Here is a 23,064-nt window from a genome sequence, read left to right as displayed (position 1 = left end):
TCTTGTCACACCGACTGTATGCAAGAGGAAATAGAATCGACTGTGCATGGAAAATAGGCAGCATCATTGCACGGTTGTGTGTCGCTAGATAAGGAATTACGGTCACGAATCGTTTGTTCGATGTGCGTAACTTCTTTCGTCATAACGGTAAGAGACAGATGTATTTTGTTTGAATTTGTGTGTTATGAAGCTGCTGATTGATTTGATGCCTGGATGCTGGGTTACGTTAAATGTGGAGGCATGGAAGAGACTGACCTGGACATTTTACATTGCAATGCATATAAGCAACCCCTCCTTGTTGTTCTGTAGGCTATATAACTTTGCAATGACATAACACACTAGCCTACATATTTGCTCTGTGAGATAAATATACGTTTAGCTCCCGTACAGGTTGCAAAATGACTGCTTAACATGTTGAATGCCCAATTTGGTAGGCTACACTGAAGTAGTGGAATTCGCAATGGAAGTATAGGCTACAGGAAAATTGGCAATATTGGCGTAACATAAAGAAGTGTGGGCGATTATGCTTGCATTCATCGCATGCATTCTTTTCACTTTTTGGAGTTTGCAGTTGTGTAGCCTACATTTAATTTCTCATCCGTCCCCTTTCTGTCTTGTTTATCTTAGTGCGTGAAAGTATGTAAAGCCTTAACTTAAAACAATCAAATTAATTAGCTATTAATAAAGAACACATCCATCTGATTAGGCTATATAATGTATAGCAATGCCAAACGTGGACTGCCATCCAGTGTAATTTAATGACTGAATGAATTTCTGTGAACAGCCGAGATGAGGATTGTGTCGGCTAGGACACTTTGTAAGTGCTTGAGAATTCATCAAGACAAAGGATATTTCATAGACCGATGGCCTACGTCGCAGCAATTTCCATCAATGCAGGCTACAGACGTCCCTTCAATCCTTAACAAAACCCAATTTGTGACGTATGTGAATGGTCCGTTTTATTTTATGTTCTTGGGAGATATCCTGAACAAGGGCCAAGAATAACTATGCATCAGTTCTAAGCGATTAAGGCAAAACAGTTTCATTGCTTTCCTTGCTGGTGTTATGTCTGGATGTAACATCACCTGGGCAACCACTTCAGCACCATGGAGAGAGGACAGGCTGCGCGAGAATGGCAGAAGGATCTGTGTTCCACCGATAGTGTTACTTAAGTGAACCACCTGGAATTTGGTGTCCTGATTTTCTTAGGCTATTAAATTGCCAAACATCTATGTATCTATCTAATACCATCTATCATGGTATTAGCCAAATTAGGCTTCATTATTTTAATGCAAGCCGTTTTGTGGCACTGGTCATTAGGCCTAACTACAGTTAGCCTACTAATTATAGCCTATAGCTATTTTTAAGGTATGCTACTAATATAAAAATGTGTGTTTTGGAATTTTGAAAAAAAAAAAACTGTCATTGTGTGGCAGTCATGGCACCAACATTTTTGCAACTAGATATGCTACATAAAACAGAAAGTGAGGATGTATGTTCATCTATGTCTGAATGAAGATGTAAAGACTTTTTTAACAAACAGTTTTTTTATAAATGCAGTGACATATCAACACATTTTGTTGAAATCCACGTGATCAAGTCCTGTTATCAGTGACAAAGCATCCTGATACAGGGAAACACTATTTATATTGGGATGTTTTGTTCCTGCTATGCCAACATACATGCACAAAAGGGCTGTTGTAGTGGTGGTGGATATATCACAAATCAGCATTGACCGAGAGGACAAAACTCATACGGTCAGTCAAAACCTTCCTCTGGACTTGCAGTTGTATTTCAGTTATTTAAAAATAAAAAAGAAACAACCTGGTAACTCTGTCACAGTTCTTCAAAATGTAAACTACTGTTGATAAATGCTGTGGCATTTTGATTTAAAGCATCATATTTAAGTGGATATGGATTTCAAAGCTCATTACTTCATCTGCTTAAATGTGAAATCCTTTTCTCAGACACACACTGAAAAGCAGCAGTGAAAAAAGACACCAAGCAGTGTTTTCCATCGATCTCAAATATGTACAATTAGTTCATTGTGCTGCTCTGCAGAAATAATGTGTTGGCTGTTTTATGCTTTATTTTGAATTCATAGACAGTGTGTCAATCAATGCACATGCAAAAAAAAAGCAAAACACGTTGACAAGCTGCTTCTTTTCTTCAATTCATCCTGATAAATGATTTTTTTCTGCTACCTCAAAAAGTCGGGACTCATTTGTGGAAGCTAGAGTGGAGGCTTGGTTTTGTTTCGCTTGAAACACGTCACTTGTGAGGCTGGATGGTGATGTGATTGGTCTTGGCATTTGTGTCACTGCATCACAGACATCTGTATTCTATGTTGCAGTCAGCAGCAACACAGATGAATCTGTGATTGCACATTGTGTACATTAGAATGTGTCCCGATACAGCCTAGCCTTTCAGCTCAGGGGCTATAGAAATACTGTTTGGTTCTCTTGCCATATAAAAGATGTTTTTTTCTAGAGATAAAGCCAACTATTGTAGTCAACTGATATTCAAGGCAGTGGGTTTCACAGCAGATTGTCAATGAAACCAAAGTACGTGAGCAAAGGGTACAGTAGTCTACTAGGTATCCATTTAATGCCACCAGTGTGAGATAAACTCCTAATAAGCCCATGTATGAACGTGTGCTTTCATTATGATATTTGAATATTATGATGATATTTTCATACAGAATCGATATCAGCCCATTATGCAGTATATCTCACTCTGACTATGTCTTCACAAGTCTGTTATAAGTCTTGGTTATATTCTTTTGTTCTCCAAAATGGCTTGAGTCCATTAACAAATCCTGGCACTGGCAGATGGTTTGAAACCCTTGCGAAGTGGAGCCACATGACCTCAATTATGTTTTCATTTGTCTTTAGAGGTGTGTTTAGGAGGCCTTTGGTAAATGTGGGGGATAAACGGTCTTGTCACAGATAAGAGGCAGAGCCCTTCATCTTAACCTCACCATGGTCTGACTGCAGAGGGCTTGCTGAGCACACTCACACATCACCAGTCACCACCACACATACATGCTCATACATACCCTGTATCCACATGCCAACACGCAAACAAGCACACAGACACATTAACACAGACAGATTACAAAGTAACATTCACCCTGCATGAAGTCATTCAGAGAATAGGTTTCTGTAGCTGACTTCCATTCATCCATATGGCCCTTGCCATATGTTGCTGTATAGCCTCTGCCATATTATGGCGGATAGAAGTTGTCTGGTTGTACAATATTTGAAGATGTGGTTTCCCAAGAAAACTAAATACTACCATAGGTGTGTGTATATTCAGTTCTTCTTTCATTCAGCATTCTGCTGGGGAGCCCAGTCTACAGTATTGTGTCTGCATTCATAATGGATTCTGTTTTATGGGAGATGGTGTCTGTACACTGATGATTTTTTCTCCACCTTATTTGGAGGGAACAACAGACAGGTTAGCTTTAATCTGTCTTGTTATTACAAGAGTGAGGAGGAACATGTGAGTGCTTTGATGTGATGTTTCATAGTAAAGCTCATCCACAATGCCTGATGGGGCATCCTCCATCACGCTGTATGCCAGCCCATCTGTATTCTCAAGGACAGACTCGTCCTGCCTCTTCCTCTTCCACTCAAGGTCTTAGAGAAGAGGATGGGGGAGGGGACGATTGACCCTAGAAAATCACATTGAGCTACGAGAGCAGTACTGTACTAGCATGTCTGTGTAATTGGTCTATTTATCTATCTATCTATCTATCATATATATATAAACAAATTTAGGTCAGTTGACAAATATAAGAAACATAAAGTCCAATGGTATATATTAAATCGATACCTCTTTTAGTTCTGATGTAGCTTGTAAATTATCTTGAAGGCTATGCTACAATCTGACTGATTTTGTTCCTTTTCTTTCATTATATTTCCCAGGCAAACTGCCCTTGTCTGTGACTAGATGAGGGCTATTATTCTGGAGTTAAAATGAAGGAATACAAGAAAATTGCCAAAATATTATATGTCAAATCTAGCTCAAGGTGAAGGTGAGGTAAACATTTTTGTGACGTTTGATGTGAAGATGTTTGTAGGCTGAATCTGTTCCATTCCCTGCAAAACCTGATGAAACCAGGGACTGCCTCATTTCCCTGGCCAATCAAGCACAGTCCCATTATGTACACACTCTTAGCTTACCTTCAAGCATGAAGGAGTGACAGCGCTTGGTGAGAAAGTCTATTGTTTCTTTCTGTAATGTTCTCAGACTTCAGACTCAAATCTCACCCTGGGGAAAGAACCAGCCCTAAGAACCAGATTTTTCCTGCAGTTTTGAATAAAATATTCACCACCACGGCTTAGTGATTTAACAGCTTATTTCTCTTCCAATTGCAATTTCTCTTAAAGGATTTCGACAATTGAATTAATTTGGGCGGATATCATTGCAAGGTTTTAGTCATTATGGTGCTTATATTGGATTACCTCATTTTCATTATACCAAAAATTACATCAACATTTAAAGTCCAGAGTTGTCCATTCCATTTCACATGTGCAGTCACCCATGATACTAGAACGTTTAGACACTACATGCCTTAAGGAACCAAGAAAATCTCAGAAGCAATCACACTGTGCCTCCCTCCAGAAGCTGCTCTTGCAATGGTGTTTACTGTTCTTCCATTAAAGATTCATCAGCCATCTCTCAAGAGCCTGAAATATATCCCCTCTCCTTGGTGTTCATCCTTCCTAAAGTGTAATGCTTGTGTGAAATCTGTATCCAACATCAGTCAGTCTCCATATCTGTGTAGTGTCATCCCCTCAGACACATTCTAGACTGACCATACACATAAAGACACACACACCCATATGCTAAGAATAGGCTATCATAAACATAACTGACACAGCATGTATAGTCAGTGGAGAAATTACATTAACACAACTTTAAACAGTATACTTTGTTAAGGTTTATATTGTTTCCCATGCTCTCTGATGCTAATGTAAACAGGACAAGTGGTATCCAGAAGAAAGGGAGGCCGTTATTTCACTGGAACAACCGCTGGGAGTGAAATGTATTATCCCATTTATTGGAAAGAACCTCTGTCCAGTCCTGTGGGATTTAGTGAGATGGGGGAGAAGGGGGAGGGGCAGGCACGGAGCTATTTTTCCCCCAGTAGAAACATCCCTTATTACCATGGTACATCTGATATCATTTTGTTGCAACATTTTACATAGAATAAGGTGATGTCTATCTATAAAGTGAGAAGAATCTGCCTGTGTGTGTTTTTTCACTACTAAAGATATTGTGACATTAACTGACACCTGAAGTAGTGTGCTTATGGGCATATTTTGTATGGACACTATTGTGCAATAACTGTAATTTCAGAAATATTCTAACAACCTACAAAAACATGGTTTGAAAACATCCAATGGAGGAGCAGTTTTAGCTTCTTTCATTTTACACTTCTAATTGCAGTCATGATCGCTGATATTAATATTTAAATGTGGGCTTAGAGTGCCTCAGTTCCTCTAATGAGGTCCATTCCAGTTGCATAATAGCATTGGTTCAAAAGGGAGCTGTAGTATTAGCACATAAAATAAGAGTAAGAGAGTGGATTTCTTGATGGCAGTTTTTTGCTGTTATGTTACCTGATATGAATATGCAGGAACTCTTCTGATGCATACTGCAGTCTAGGGGTAGCTGATGGCAATGATCACTCACAGCCCTGGAGCTGAATGGTGAAATGAAAGCATATTACACATGCACATCGCAGCACATATAAACCATTGATTTAAACACTGCACCATTAATTGTTATGTAAAATTAAAGATGTAAGTAGATGTAAAGATCTACTGTACTGCTATTCAGCAAAAAGTGTGACAACGTTTTCCATTTCTTAACAGTATTGAAACAGCAAAGAACTGAGCTGCATGAGCTGAGCTGTCTTTTCTAAAACAATATGGAACTCATTCAGCACATTTCAGTGGCTTGATTTCCCTTGAGTGTGTGAATCCCTAGATTAAGCACACAATGTCACATCATTTTGATTACTAGTTTACTGATTCATGTTCACTGATATTCTAAATGAAAGAGTACTTGGAAAAGGGACTAATGTGCTGCTTGCCCTGGGTGAACAAATGCATGTCTTACAACTCAGGTTGTATCATTAGAGAGTGATTGATCTCCGTGCCCAGTAAGTCATCGATTGTGAGAATAAGTACAACCTTGCAACATAATGTTTACGAATATCAGAGCACCGAGGTGCAGATCCCACTTTCTCTGTGGATAATTGATCAAAGCGAAGTCCAATGTCCACATTAAACTATGCTGCTGTGAGAAAGTCATGGGCATCTGCAGAAACCTTGGTCTCATTAGTTGCAGACGCTCTGTCAGGCAGCATGATAGATGGGACTTGTGAGGGGCTGGGGACCTCACATTAGCTTCCTGTGGATCATGTGTTTTTCTCTTTATGTAGTGAGCAGGTGGCCACAGGGAAGTTAAAGCTAATATATGTCATTACATGTGCAATATGTGTTATTACAATGGTACACTCCCATCCTTTATCATATTTTATTAATCAGCCTTTTGGCTCCAATTTGACGATCAAAAACACAGTGCATAGTGTATTCTTATCACGACGCAAAGTTTATTCCTATCTTACACTCGAATTTTTCGCCATGTGCTTCTCTTTTATTAAAACAATGCGCCCAAGGGTGTGGCAATTAACGACATAAGGTATGGTCTGGCGTGTGATCTAAAAATCGCTATCTTACACCATCTAAAAAGCATTACGCCACTGACCAAGAAAAAACTGGTCTATAGCAAAAAGCGCAGCTGAAGATACACTGTCACAAGATGTAAGCAGCAACTCCTCTGCAGGAAATGTCCTTAGGTTTTTTATTCAGTCATTCGAACATTATTGGGGTAAGTGTTGCTTTTTTCAGGCTATGTTTTCGATGGTAACCCATTGTCAGTCATTCAATAGTGAAAGTAATTAACTGTATAGTTTCATTATATAATTACCATATAATTAGGCTACACGCATCTGCACTCGTCTATTATTTGCACTTTGACAAGGGGTTACAATAGAAAACAGCCTGAAAAAAGCAACACTTACCCCAATAATGACTCAATAAAAATCTTAAGGATTTATCCTGCAGACGAATCGTTACTTGGGACTCGTTGCTAAGGGCTGCTTACATCTCGTCTTTATAATGGATATCACTATTCTTGTGATAGTTTTGGGTCTTCCAAGAGGGGTATAAAGGCATATCTGCTCAACATGCACTTAGCTTATTAAGCGTTTCTTATGCGTTATGGTTTGTATATTATAGTATTTGTTTATTTTCATTAGGCTATTGATTGAATTGACATTGTTGTTTATTATTGCTATTCTCCTTAATGTAGTCTTACCAATGTTTTAAAATTGTTTACTGTTAAATTTAACTGTTGTATTGTTGTTATTTGTATGTCGCTTTGGACAAAAGCATCTGCCAAATCCCATAACCATAACCATAATAGCTGTGCTTTATATGCACCTTCCGCTGTAGACCAGGTTTTTCTTGGTCAGTGGCATAATGGTTTTTAGTGGGTGTAAGATAGAGATTTTTGGATCATGCGCCTGACCACACCTAATTTTTTCATTGACACGCCTGTGGACGCAATTGAACTGGAGCGCATGGCGAAGACTTGTAAGACTTGCGTCACACTTGGTGCCACGTTGCGCCGGGTATAAGATACAGTAGAGCCCCATGAGCCTGTTTAAACTGCGTAACAGATTGGACAGGAATTCAGCCCAATTAAAAACGTGTCGGATCCAACTGATTCAGGACTAAAATGATGTAAAAATCGCCTGCTTGGCATAAAATAATGCCTTATTTCTGCAGTAAAATAGCTGATTTCACAATCATTAGACACTGTGAAGATGCAGCATTGAGTAGAAGAGCAGAAGCATTATAAACAAGGCGGGGTTGACGGGAAGCGCATCAGGTGTATGCAACATCCTGCAACACAATGGTCCTGATATGTGAAAGCAAAGCAAGTGGATTAGCAGTGGATTAGCTCATCCACCACTCTGCACTCAGGAAACACTCCACCCCTTTTGCCTCATTAAACTCACTTCTTCTAGCTCAGGGCCCCACATAATAAGGAAATGTGGAAATGAAAGAATGGTAATTCTTATATCTAGAATATATCTCGATCCTCACATAACACATGACACATAGTTCTGTTTCCACATTGTGCTGCACTGAACTGCCTGTGATTTACGGAGGCTATTACAGCCTGAGATGGTCACTGTAAGGCCAGTTAATCTCACTGATATATTGAAGGTAAAGGAACGACTGTGGGGGAAAGATAAAGAGTAAGTAAAAGTGGAAAAACAGCATGGGAATAATGCACCGCAAACACGATGAAAGTGTATTGTGGGAAAACATTCTGGACAACCAAGGCAAGTGGGAACAAGCAGTAGAGAGTGACAGAAAGAGGAGGTGAGACAGAAAGATGAGGAGGTGAGACGCAACAGAAAGAACATGGCCACGAGAAACAGACAGAGAGTGAAATTGAGTATGCAGGCCATATTGGAGTACAGCACCAAGCCATCATATTGAGCAACAGGGCAAGCTGGGGAAGAGGCCATTTACAACACATTTTGTCATCTGTCTCTGCCAAACTACAGCATGGTGCTTTCTTTTCTTGCTCGAGCTATGGCCCAGGCATGAATATGATTTCCATGAGTCATGCCTAGAGGCCTACCACAGCAGTGGTAAGGGAGAGCTCAACCGGTCATCACCGGTGTCACTCATTTGGACTGTACTGCGGCAGTAAAACACCAAAACACAAAAATACCTTATCATATATCTGGACAATTGACATGCGTCCGTACTGAACTGAGAGTCAGCCTTTTATTCCAATGCCCCCACATCTTGGAACAGTCTCCAGCACACTTTGCAATTAAGGACTTTGTCATCTTACAATCAGTTTAAATCCATTATCACAAACCTTTCATCACCAGCTTGTGACTGTTTTAGTTATCTTATTGTTTTATTGCTCTTTCATTTATTTGTTATCGTATTTTTTGTTTGTTTGTCTTCCTCTATTAATATCTTATTAATTTTACTCATTAATCCATCTTACTCATCTTATTATAAAATACTTGTAAAATGTACTCACCCTCACCCTCCACTTCCGACATCTGAAGGTCCCCATCTGACCCCTCTGACATCTGTGTAAATTATGCTGGTCTATTTCTGTGTGCATGCATGTGGAGCATTATTCCCCCACATTGTGCAATAGAGGAGGCAAATCTGGCTTCCCTAGCTGGAAAGGGATCTCTGAGGGCAGCTGATTCCACAGCCACAACAATTCTGTGAGAAACCTCCAGGAGATAACAGTGCATGTCTAGAACCCCCTAAGGCCTGACAGTGTACAAAGCTTTATACCTCAGATGCGACCAAGGCTGAGGATGAAATCTTCGCCAAAAGATAGGCCTATTGGTGGAATTATAATTGTAACTTTCTTAGGTATTTATAGGTAGCCCCCAAAGAAAGGACTACTAATCATAGCTGACAAGCCTCCCGTTTTTCTCCCGAGTTTCTCACATATTTGAACTCTTTTCCATTTCAATATTTTCCCGTAAAATGTTATTCTCATAACATTAGCCCTACCACACGACCTGTCAGTCTCTGTACTGTTGTCCTGTTGCTACCCCCTTGCCCTTCCAGCGAAACAGATGCTTTCAAAACATAATATTTCTTGCTTGAAGCAGACCTTAGAGTGCCTATTTTAGATAACGGCGTGGTTGTTGCGAAAGCACATTTTGTAAGCAGTCACGTTCGACCTAGTTTCACACCTGGTTTAGTTAGTGCAGCAGTTTACTAATCTCAAGTCATATTGATGGCAGAGGGATAGCAACAGGAAGACCAATGTTGAGATTTTCCCGTTTTTTGGTTGAGAAACCTGGGAAATCTCCTTACTTTTTCAAAGCTCAATGTTGAGTGTTGACAGCTATGCTACTAATGATGATAGGATCAGTTCATCACAATATAACAGTGGCTTGCCATTATATTTTCACATGATTACACACACACATACACACACACACACACACAGACACACATTTTAACTATTTATTTATGTCCACATGAAGAAAATGGTACAGGGACACAAATATTAAGGATGCAGTACAATATATACGCAAACCCATGGACCAGTGAAACACACACACACACACACACACACACACACACACACACACACACACACACACACACACACACCTATTATTGTGCTATACAGAGCTCAAGGACATAGGACCTGGGGAACACAGGCCTTGCTTTTGCAGAAGACGCATTTGTCCTGTTCCCATTATATGCCATATACAGTAAATCTGGGGATCACAGGCCTCTGGAAGCCTGAGAGTGACAGTGAAGCCTCATTGTCATCTTGATTGATAAAGTTTTTTTTGCTTTTTTTTCTCTCACCACCCCTCAGTTCTCCTACTCACAACCTCCCTCTCCAGTAGAATATCCTGAATATATTTTGATTTGTGGTGCTGAATGCCAGAAGCTTTCCACACATTTGACCTCCTTCCAGTGCAATAACCTGACAGTGTCTGACAGAGATGATTTTATTGTTAATACTTTATATAGCACCAGTGGGGAAGACAAGGACGTGTCATTTTCAAATGTGTAGTCATGCATAGACATGGCACTTGGTTTTTATATGTGCTATTTTGGCATAGATATTGTCAGAGATGTTTGCCCCAAGGATATATTTTGTTCTTTCACGTAGAGTAGGCTTTTGTTTACTGCACCCATCTGATTGCATTAGTCCTCAAATGTTTCACAGTTCACATGTCAGTGATATACAGAATTGTTACATTATATTATTTTACATTATTAATAATAATAATCAGAATAATTTTAGAAACAATTTTATTGTAAGCAAGTACAAGTACTCAGTACTGTACTGAGATTATTGGTAAATTGAAAGTATTTACTTGTAGAACGTCTAATATCACAATATATAAAAATTGTTTGGTTTTTGTAAGTTTAGACTGTATTTGCGTTGCATAATATTTATTAATTTAGCAAATGCTTTTATCCAAAGCCACTCACAAATGGTAGCTATAATGCAATAGGAGACAATAGAGTAAGCAAGAAGTAACCTGTGTTTTACAATTTTACAGATATAACTAAAAGGTAGTTGTGCAAGAGATTTAGATAACCAAAGAAATACATTGTACCAAGCTAACCAACACATAAGAGTATAGGACGCTTATGGGGCATGTAGGAAATGTCCAGGTGAACTGCTAGTTTCGCCATTGACTATAATACTGTACATCCACAACATGGATGGGAGAGGAAGGTGACTAAGAAAGATGATGTTTCATAGGGGAGTGCCTCTCTCTCTCTCTGTGTGTGTGTGTGTGTGTGTGTGTGTGTGTGTGTGTGTGTGAGCAGGCTATCTGGACATTTGACCATGCGTATGTTTAATAAAACTATACCAGCTTCTGAGGCTCATTATCACAGATAGCCTAGAAATCTAGACGCGCCCCTAGGGCTAGTCTAGCAACTCTCCGTTGGCTTATGAGCTCCAGAAATCGAAACTGAATCAGGCCAATGAAATTGTGTATAGAGTCGTTAGGTGGGCTTAACATAATGATTGATGGCAGAGTTGCAACGGTTTGGCTTGAATTCCCTGCTACTTGAAAACAAATAAGATGGATGTTGCTGTTGGCGAACAGTGTGACAAGAGTTAAGCTTTTATTAAGTTGGCAAACGTTTGAACTAGCCAACTAGCTCCGCTGGTGGGAAACGCATGGGACTCATAGCGCTGCCGCTGTCCTATTGCGTGCAGAGGGAATTTGAAAGACAACTGATTATCCCGCCCCTCGGACTGAGCACTGCAAACGGTGAGTGCCCAGACCCTACATTTTAATGTGGGTCTGGCTCGTCAGGCTATATCACAGACATTTTCTAAACAGAAATGTAGAGCCTCACTAATTTATGTTTAAAGTTGAATTACCATAATTAGAAGGGAAGAGAACATATGGTACTGCTGTAGCTCACTGACTCTGTCAATCAAGCCCTTTTAGCAAAAGAAAACATGCCTTTAGAGATGGTGACTCCAGTGAGTAAAAGGGCTTTATGTGAATTCATCTCACAAAATTCACCACTTTTGGTTAGTTCAGTTTGTCCTCTAGCAGTGTACAAATACAGAGGGTGAGTGGTTACAGACAAGATTCATGGATATGTCTTGTCCGAATGTGTGGAATATTTCTGTCTTTAGAATGGCTTTGGGTGTATTGCCCTTACTGGAAGACTCACATGCTGTAGTGCATCTATCCCTAATTTGTATTCAGGTGTGCTACATGAACTTCCTTATCTTGTCACGTCTCTCTCTTTCCCTCCCTCCATCCCTCTCCTTTCATTCTGTTTCCCAGCCTCCCTTTGTTTCTTGTCCAAGCCCAAGCGCATGGTGAAATGGTTCTTGTGGATTTGTGTATGAAAATGGGGCATCCACATAATAATGTCTGACAGTCTGTTTTTGCCTGACTGTATTTCGCTACCCAGCCATACGGAAAAATCCTGTCAATCTGACAGTGCTTCATTCTAATACACTTCTGTGACAACCCTGCAGTAACTGATGCCTTAACACACTTCTTGAAGCCTCTTTTCAACCGCATGTTACATAATCTGACTTTAGCAGTGGAAGGCTCTGAAGACTGGTAGTGTCCTTGTCGCGGACTGACCATAGATAAATGCTTCTTGAAAATGTCAGCTTGCACATTGTTAGAAACAATTGAGATATTATTGTGTACAATTATACATATTGCACACCCCAAGTTGCAACTATGGTTGTCTACCAATCAGAGAGCCATCTTTTCCTCCTATTTTTGGGTCACATAGCTACAAAAGCTCCATGGAAAGTCTCAGAGCTTTTAGTCAGGGAGACAGGCAGAGGGAAGGGGGAGAAACCGTGAGGGAGAGGGAGACAAACATTAGCCCCACCCCCACCACACACATGCCTCTGGGTAACAATGGTGCAACGCCAGGGGAATTCTGACAGGAGTCTGTAAACACACAGCCAGCATCCTCAGCCCAGTCTGACCACTGTGCCCTGTTATGGAGCTATGCCAGAGTAGAGCAGACAGGACCGTGCGTCAGGCATGTGCAAACACTCTCTAATTGCTTACTCTAATGAAAGTAGAGAAACACTCCTCCAGACTGCCAGACTATGAGAATTGAAAGTCTGTGTGGCTGCACAAGGCATTAATGTATCCATTACAATTGCACCACAAGCAAGATATCATTCAATACACAGCCATTGTGATGGAGATCATGTAATGATTTTGTATCCTCCATTGTGCTTCCTGCTATTTACTACAGGGGGTTCTGCTGTATTGACACTCTGCATGGGGGATGGTTTTGTGTGAAAGTATTATTGACACCCGAAAAGCCATTCTGCCTTATTTCACATTTTTGCAATCAATATTATATATTATTATTATCAATAAGGGAAAAATCAACTACATGTTTTCTCAGTTTACTGGGGATAATTACATTTCATGCTATTTCCCAAAGGACAGCAGAACTCCCTCTTTTGAATATTCATCATGGCTCAGGTTTGCAGGCTGAGTGTGAAATACTGCACAATGTTGACTGTGTTTGTGTGTTACAGAATGAGAGAGAGAGAGAGAGAGAGGGAAAGAGAGAGAGGGAGAGAGAGAGTGAGAGAGAGAGAGATGTGAGCTGACTAGAGTGTTTTAAATGCAGGCAGTGAAGACTGGGAGAATGCTACAGCTCTCTCCTGCCATCTGGTCATTTTCACTGTGACTCAGAGCTATAAACCCCTAACATGCTGCAGGCCTTCACACACACACAGACACACACACACACACAAACACACACACACATACTGTACACACACACACACACACACACACAGAGAGAGGTGGGGGGGGGGAGACCTCCTTCACACACAAGCACAAAGATGTATACAGCTTTGCAGGCATTTTAAATAAATTAAATTCCCACACACAGATTTGCACATATACATATGCACATCCACACACACACATTCATCCATGAACAGTAAGTACATCCTGCAGAAGTCTTGTATGCTACCCTTATTGCTTTCTCTTAAAGGAAAGGTTTTGGATTTCTAAACCAGGGGGCACTATTGCTTTTATTTTTATTATTTATAATTTTATTAGGGACAAAAACAAAGTTTTCTGATCTAGAGTTGTATTAGAACTCTATAACCGTCAACATCAAAGTAGCTATACAATAGAATCCTGTGGGGTAAGTGTGCACATCAAAGTGAACTGCGTGGTTTTGACACCTGACAGGCTCAAAATGTTGAGTGTCTGGCAACATGGATAGTAACTGTACTTCAATTCCTGTTTCTGTATAATTGTTTTTAGCAGTCCCTTTACAATTATTTAGGTAAACATAAATGGGTTTATCAGGTAAAACAAAGCACCGCAAATTTGCTTACAGCTTCGTCAGGGTTCACCCAGGCTAAGAAAATAGAGGCTATGTTGAAAACTGCAGAAGATGTCCTCCTTTCATTCAAATGTATAGAATGTGTACATAATTGAGCAGAATTATAGGCTGGCTTAAAGTAAAACTAAATTAGTTGTTGTATAATTTTAGGTGATATAATGAGATTGGTCGTGTAGAGGCAAGCTGATGGGGAGATGCATTGGTGTAAATTGCTCAGGCTGTAGTAGTCTTGTTTCAGTTCTTTTACTGCACCCTATTGTCCAAACTGCAAATTCACATTTCAAACCTCTAAACACAATCATCTGGGTTTTTTTTTACTGTACCATTACCCCTTCACAAAATTGTTATTTTTTAACTTACATGCCTATATTTTGTACAAGCTTACCCAATAACAAAATCACTGATCTTTGTTGGGTAAGCTTGTACAAAAAAAAAAAAATACATCATACCTCAGGTGCAATACCACATTCCAGTGAGCATCAACTAATTTCTTTATTCGCCACCACAGGGAGAGGTAAACACGTGAGCTTTTGGATGGATGCTTTAACTACAACATAGCAATGTGTGACCCTGCTCACCCATCTTCATGCCAACTGTGCTCTCTCCTCATGCAGCACAGCATAGCAGGTGTGAAAGGAAAGGCCTAGCAGATGGATGGGCTTGGGGTGGCACAGAGAGGCGGACACAATCTCCCATGGTAGGCTAAGACAAAAAATAGAAATAGAGTAGAAATGAGAAAGGCTTAGAGAAATGAGGAGAGGGTGTAGGGGAAATGGTTGGTTATGCAGAGAAGTAAGGGATATTGGTCCTTGTAAGAAGTGTTGGGAAGCAGAGGAAGCAGCTATCTCTTACTGGGGACTTTGTGCTGTGTGTCTCCACACATAGTGGGAAGCAGAGGAAGCAGCTATCTCTTACTGGGGACTTTGTGCTGTGTGTCTCCACACATAGTTGCTTGTATTTGTCTTCATTATACCCACGGACAGTTTTAATCTGATGGTGGATCTTAAATGTCATACTCATTAGCATGTCTCCATTGCTGTGTATTGCCCTACATGGCCACACCGTGCAGTTCGGCTGATTGTAATTACAAGCTTCTCTTTAGTCTGGTCTGCACAATGTCCACACTTTTGACACAAAATTACATTCTTATGAAACCTAGAAATTAACTTCTCTGTTTAATAAACTCAGTGAGAGATATTGAACAAACATGTAAATGCAATATGTTGATATTATTTATTTCAAAATATAAGATCCTGTAATTTCTTCGGGAAAGGTTGTAAACTTTAAATTTATTGTATTGTTTATATTCGTTATTGATTGTTGATATTGCATTGACATTATTATTTTTGCTAATTTCCATAATGTAATCTTACCAACTTTTAAAAACAATTTACTGTTAATATTTAACTACTGTATTGTTAGTCGCTTTGACCAAAGTGTCTGCTTAATTCCATAACCATAACCATATACAAAAAACATATTTCACAGATAGCCTACCAAAAACGTAACAGTTGTAACAATAACATTGTTGTTATTAACCCTCAGGCCTCAATATGTATTGCAGTACTATAGTTCACCGAAACCAAAGAACGGTCTGTATCCATCACCAATGTAAATTCTGTCAATACATGAGCAATCTGATGGCATGCCAGTACTTCAATTCATCTTAGAGAAACACCATTTGATTCTGGCATCTTTCACATATCCTCAGCTCCACTCACAGCTGCACAGAAATGCATACTTATACCTACATTTGTACTGTGTTCTTTGTTAATGCAGTATTCCAAAGGATGCCAGCACACTGGCCTCTGATGATGAAGATTCTGGCATGCTCATGGATGCAAAAAGTGTTGTTTCCACTCTGTTGGCTTGTGTTAAAGTTAGTGAATACTGAACAGTCTTCACAGCTCTTGTCTTTTTTACCTTCCAGCCATTTCTTTTTCTACATACACATATTTCCCTCTTCTGCAAAACTCTGGTCTTTTTTTTCCTCTAAAGCACTGCATTTGAGATTCAGTACTGAACACTTAAGTGTGACTGGCATCCAGGCTTTCTATGAAAAGAAGACTGAACTACGCTTGACTATAATGCAAAGCCTGACACGGGTATATTGTGAAAGTAAAGAAATGTTAAAGGGATATTCCACCATTTGGGGAATTACACTCATTTTCCACCTCCCCTCGAGTTAAACAATTGATTTTTACCTTTCTCCAGTTCATCCAGCCGTTCTCTAAGTCGGGCGATACCACTTTTAGCTCCAGCCTAGGATAGATCATTGAATCGGATTAGACCATTAGCATCTCACCTGCTAGCATCAAGCTTAAAAGATTTCTGGTAATTTTCCTATTTAAAACATGTCTCTTCTCAAGTAAGAAAGGGAATAAGACTAACGGAAAGGAAACGTGGAGATTTTCTAGGCTGATTTGACATGGAACTGTACTCTCAGTCAGGCGTAAGTTACTGTAAAGTTAAAGGAACTGTATGTAAGATTGTGGCCAAAATTGGTACTGCAATCACTTTCAAATTATTGTAGAGCGGTGTATCCCCTTCCCCTCCCCCCTGACTGGCAGAGCTGGCAACCCGGATGCCGAAACACTACTGACTTTGTGATTAGTAGAAAGGTGGAGGGTGGCGCATCAGGCCAAAACACAACATGACAACATCAACATCAGTCGAAGCCTGCAACTTCACTTTTTAAATGACAATATCCTGGCCGGACTGCTGTTGTCAGTGATATAAGTATTTGAAATGAACATGATTTCTTAATGTCTAGTGACATATCAGGGCCATTTTATGATTAATTGAAATACATTTCTTACATACGGTTCCTTTAAGGTTGCTTCTGACATAGTACAAAGAGGCAAAACTGGTGCTCTGAATACCAGTTCTTTTGTCTTTGAACGCTTCTCTTACTGATGCATTTAACTGCAATTTGATTACACCTGCTTTTAAAAGGTGGAAATGTTACACCTCAAAACAAATGTGCTGTTTCACAGGCAGTTTTCCTACATACAGGGGAATACATAATGAGACGCATTTTAGGCTTCTCCTCCTATCTTTTTACATGAAACTCCCACTTTCCCTCTGATCCCCCTTTGAATGTATGTATGACACGGAAAAGCACAAATTGCCATTCTCTGCACTGCGACAGGCAGTCTGTGGTTTTACCTAAGTGCCGCCTGTTTGTACATAAGCTACCACGCCATGTTTTTACGCGCACGTTGTGAAGAAAACACGCCTCAAGTGGGTGCAAAAATGTTAATACATCTGCCCCCATATGTGCTTTCTGCGGATTGGAATCAGACCTCTAAATACTACAACTACTAAATGCACTTGCTTGCAAATACAATTTTTTTTAAAAATCAGCATAACCCCTTTTTGCCCAGTATATATTTTTTTCTCTTCTCTTTACCTAAAGTGACAGCCAGCATTAATGTGTCTTATAGGAGTGGAGAATTGAAAGTGCATAGCATTTTTCAGTCTCCACTACTGTATATGGCCTCACTCCCTCTTAGTGAAGAGTCTGGTGTTTAATGGTGCCTTTCTAAAGGCATTACTGGAACAATTTGCTACAAGCAGTGACTGATATTGTGGTCATGACCTCTTCTTACTTTGATGTTGTTGCAGTTCTGCCTATAGGTCCTGTATTAGCAGTAGTCAGCCGGGAGCTTCTGAAACCACAGACATTACAAGAAAATAACTAACAAGCAAGATCAAAAAGATGATCCCTGATTCTATTCAATACTGTGCCAGTTATACAGTACATAGTGTAGGCAATGTGTCTGGGGTTTTGTAAGATCTTGAGTTATAGCCTTTTCCTTCTGCCACTTCATGATGTTTTCTAAACAAAGTTCGGGAGGAGCCCTTAGGGATGATTGACAGCAATTAACTCACCTGTCTTCCGTTGCCAGGATATTTAAGCCGGCCTCCTTATCCGTCACATGCTGCGGCGCTCGCAACATTATCCCTCCTCTTCCCCCTACTCCTCCATTTCACTGATAGTCCAGTTACACATCCTCCTTACACTGGGGGGTGCAAGCGGCCATCGCTCTATTGCGATCTCCGCTTCAGGCATTCCAGGACCACGGCCAGCTAACAAGCCAAACACGCGCTTATCTTATACATTCAGTATAGCAATCATACCGAATGGCGAACTAGTGAAATGTTCATGCACACACACTGTCTGGTGACTAACTGTAAATTCAGTGGTAGTTTGTGATATGCACATTGACATTTTCCCTGTCAAATAAGTCAAGTAGAGTCACTTTTATTTATGTAGCACATTTTTGTATGCACAGAGTGCAACCCAAAGCACTCCACACACAAGACATTGACACACAAGACAAAAGATGCCGGGTGTAGCGGACTAGTTGTCAGCATACCTGTGACACCAAGACATAAACAAACATATTTAAATAAGACTATGTTGCCACACCTACAATCCAAAGTCCAATACTTTGAGTTGCTCAGAGATAGTTTTGTGTCTATAGAAAGGAGACAGTCCTAGACCCCCCCCCCCCCCCCCCCCCACACACACACAGGAGAAAAACATGTCTCTTCTGTCAAAAATATCTCTTCTGTCTACTGAATTTCTCATCGAGTTGCATCATTATCTGTTGTATGGATAAAGAAGTCAGTCACCTCACTCACTGTGTATGTATTCTCTTTCAACTGATGTGTAAAATTGGCCCATTTGTACATTACAGGATAATACAGGCATGCTAAGGTGTACAAACAGATCTAGTTTCCTATCTGAGGGCAATCAATAAACTATTCACTTTTTGTATGATAAAGTAGATTAAAGTTTCTTTGTGAGCATGGCTATTTGGGTTGCTTGAATTCTTACGAGTGTGAATAAAAGTCTAGCCAGCAAATGCATCTTTATTCACAATGGCATTAGCAGAATAGATAATATGATTATGGCCTTGATGAATAGACATTGATATAATTCTGTCTCAATTAAAAGGAAATGCTGTTCTCTGAGTAAGTTTATTTCCTCATGTCATATTTGAGTAATGATCATTACTCCTGCACGGTCCACACTGCCAGGCTGAGGCATGCCAAGCATACTGATGACGCAGAGTGAGGAGCAAATGCAATGGAGGGAGGTTTAATGATTGCATTGCATTAGGGTAAGTGAACAGAAAGCATGACTGACATACTTACACTCCCCACCTTTGTGGATAGATAGATGGATAGATACATTAAAGGTCCAGTATGTAGGAAATAATGGAAAATAAACTGTAACCATTCCAAAAATGATCACCATATGAGAGTAAGGAAGGGGGGGGGGCGGAATCTCTTGGAATTTTCGTTTATGTTTTGAACGATTAATTCTAGAATAGTGTATTAACTAGATGTACCGCAGAGCGGTACAAAATATGACCGCCGCCCAGTCCAGCACATTTTTTCCACAAAAAGAAATCACGCTGAAAGGCCTATATGATTCTAACTTTCTCACTAAATTGCATTATCCACACTCAATTCTCACTGGTATCTGCTAGACAACAAGTACCAAAACATGATTAGTTCATAGATTTCACATGTAAAATTAATTTTATACAACCCCACCTCCATCTTGCCTGTTTATAATTCTGAGAAATTCTTGATTGTTTGTGTTATGTTTATGTTATGTGTGTGTGTGTGTGTGTGTGTGTGTGTGTGTGTGTGTGTGTGTGTGTGTGTGTGTGTGCGTGCGTGCTTGTGTTTGTGCCTGCGTATGTGCCTGTGCATGCAAGCGTACATATGTCTACTGTGTGAGTATGTGTCATACGTATGATTACTGTGAATGTATGTGTGTGTGTGTGTGTGTGTATCTGTTTGTGCACATGTGTGCACATGAAATGGGTTAAATGACCCCTGGAGGCAAACATACGGAAAAAAATGGTCATCCTAGGCCCTACAGTTCTCAAGATATTCACAGAGAACTGTGTCTGCCCTACCCTCCTTTCGGGGGGTCCAGTCCAGCGGGGGGGCTACAGATCAAAACGAAAAATGACGGTTCCATGCTATCCATGTGGGGGTACATGCCCACCAAGTTTCGTGTACCCCAGTCTTTCAGTGTCCCAGGAATCCTTGTTGGTGTACGTCACTAAATGTACACATAAATTATTTTATTGTAAGGCCCCCCATGAACGAAAGTTCACAAAACTTGGCATGCATTCGGAGGGTGTCATAATGATCCTACACGTTTAATTTTGTGCAGTTTTGACCTTGTCAGCCAGAGATATTGTGATGAAAACACCAAATTTTTTGCTTTTTAATTTTTAACTAGGTGGCGCTATACATGAAATAAGTGGTAATGGGATGGGTTGACATGCCCCCTTAAGACCAACATACTTAAAAAAGATGGATCTCCTAGGCCCTACGGTTCTCGAGATATTCACAGAAAACTGTCTCCGGCCACCTACAGGCCAGTTGGTGTATAGTAACATAAATTAATTTATTGTGTGGCCCCCCATGAATGGAATTCCACAAAACTTGGCGTGCATACAGAGGGTGTCATAATGATCATACATTTCCAATTTCGTGCAGTTTTGACTATGTTAGGTCACAGATACCTTCAATTTCAACACCTCATTTTTACTTTTTTGTGTTTAACTAGGTGGCGCTATACATGAAATAAGTGTTAATGGGATGGGTTGACATGCCCCCTTAAGACCAACATACATAAAAAAGATGGACCTCCTAGGCCCTACGGTTCTCGAGATATTCACAGAAAACTGTCTCCGGCCACCTACAGGCCAGTTGGTGTATAGTAACATAAATTAATTTATTGTGTGGCCCCCCATGAACGGAATTCCACAAAATTTGGCGTGCATACAGAGGGTGTCATAATGATCATACACTTCCAATTTCGTGCAGTTTTGACTATGTTAGGTCACAGATACCTTCAATTACAACACCTCATTTTTACTTTTTTGTGTTTAACTAGGTGGCGCTATACATGAAATGAGTGGTTATGGAATGGGTTGACATGGCCCCTTGAGATCAACATACAAAAAAAAATGGTCCTCCTAAACCCCACGGTTTTCGAGATATTCACAGAAAACTGTGTCTGCCCTACCCTCCTTTCGGGGGTCCAGTCAAGGGGGGGGGGGGGGTTACAGATCAAAACGAAAAACGATGGTTCCATGCTATCCATGTGGGGTTACCCCGGTCTTTCAGTGTCCCGGGACTCATTGACGGAAATTTGGGCATGCGAAAAAAAAAATATAATAATAATCTGACTAAACCTAATAATGGGCTAGCGCGTCCTCCTGTTTGGGTTGCCAAATTAGCAAAGGCCAACTGTCAACAGCTGTCAGTTGTAGTCATGAACGCCTATGAGAGGCAGGCACATTTCCAAAATTAAAACAAGAAACAAATTAAGTGGACATCGGAGGAGCTTCCTGAGATGGTGACGTCTTCGTCAAACGAAGAATATCAACTCTGACGCGCAGAGCTGGCCATATTTCTCCACAACAGGTAGCCTATAGGCTAAACATCTGCATCGCTAACTTCAGCTAAATATGTTACGTTGGTTAGAGAGGTATGTTTTGTTTTCACTGTTTCCGTAATGTGTGGCTGGGTCATGGTTGGAGAAACGTTAAAGCAGCTGCAGGTCAACTAACGTTAGCTAAGTCTTCATTACTGTACATCTGGCAACCCAGCAGAGGCTCGTCTGGTAGTCTTGAGAACGTTCACCAGTGTTTTGATTTTGGCCTACAGAACGTTCGGTAACAATCCTACAAATCGCACCTTTAATATTCCTTCACACAATATGGCAAGATGACATCTGTCTGTGTGCTTTGTATTAGAACTGTTGAGTCAGCTGTAATTGGCTGTAACTTGTTTACCACAGAGGACGTGCTGTTTACAACAGGAGGTGCCAGATGGACTTCTCAGACCTGTATGTCCCTGAGGGTCTAGAGCAATCTTAATTCACTGGTCACCGAACAAGGCCAATGCCATCTTGACACTCCATTCTATTTCACTGCTGGCAGGTGTGTAAAATAGGTTTTGCTTTGCAACCAGTGTGTTCTTTGTTGTCTCTCCCCCCTGCCGCCAGGTTTTGCGTCTGGTCATCCGGCGATTTAACACCATCAAGAGTGTGTTCTGAGCACATTCTGTTGTCTTTGGGCTGAGGAGAGTGGTGATGTTTGCCTGCCCCTAGAAGTCACCGGGGAGCCTGAGATCTGATTACAGCAGTGGGACACAGACAGAGAGCTACAGCAGACCTGCCATGACCAGCAGTAAGTACAAACACTCTGCTTTTCTTGCTGTGCAACTCTAACACTAATACAGAAGCATCGGATTTGGCCCAATCGTCAGCTTTTTGATGGGGTTCGGTTTCTGGCTAACGTTGTTTTAACAACCGAACCGAATGCTATGCATCCCGCTGTAATGACTTTGCATGTGATTATGGGATTCTGTTGTTGACCTTTAGTCTTGTTGCCACTACACATGGATGGAGTACAGCCAATGAGTCTTAATAGGCTTAAAAACCTTATCTGTACATATTAACAATAATGCAATAATACCGATAACCGTAATTATCAAGTTTTCATACTTACATCTCTAGTCACAAATA

General features: G+C 40.4%; 1 protein-coding gene across 2 annotated transcripts in view; it reads left to right on the top strand.

Annotated features, from left to right (window-relative positions):
* The window catches only part of enox1 (ecto-NOX disulfide-thiol exchanger 1), a 61,490-nt gene continuing 38,426 nt past the window's right edge, over nt 1-23,064 (top strand). The window contains exons 1-4 of one of the 2 annotated variants that reach the window (XM_042070091.1): nt 1-147; nt 19,542-19,624; nt 22,336-22,481; nt 22,595-22,726. In XM_042070091.1, the coding sequence (XP_041926025.1) occupies nt 22,717-22,726 (10 nt within the window). In that variant the 5' untranslated portion in view covers nt 1-147; nt 19,542-19,624; nt 22,336-22,481; nt 22,595-22,716. The remainder of the gene's footprint in view (nt 148-19,541; nt 19,625-22,335; nt 22,482-22,594; nt 22,727-23,064) is intronic. The other variant, XM_042070088.1, reaches the window with a different exon arrangement.

The sequence above is a fragment of the Alosa sapidissima genome, chromosome 2, assembly GCF_018492685.1.
Source record: "Alosa sapidissima isolate fAloSap1 chromosome 2, fAloSap1.pri, whole genome shotgun sequence".
Classification (NCBI taxonomy): domain Eukaryota; kingdom Metazoa; phylum Chordata; class Actinopteri; order Clupeiformes; family Clupeidae; genus Alosa; species Alosa sapidissima.
The sequence above is the reverse complement of the archived record's forward strand: the minus strand, read 5'-3'. Positions and strand labels throughout refer to the sequence as shown.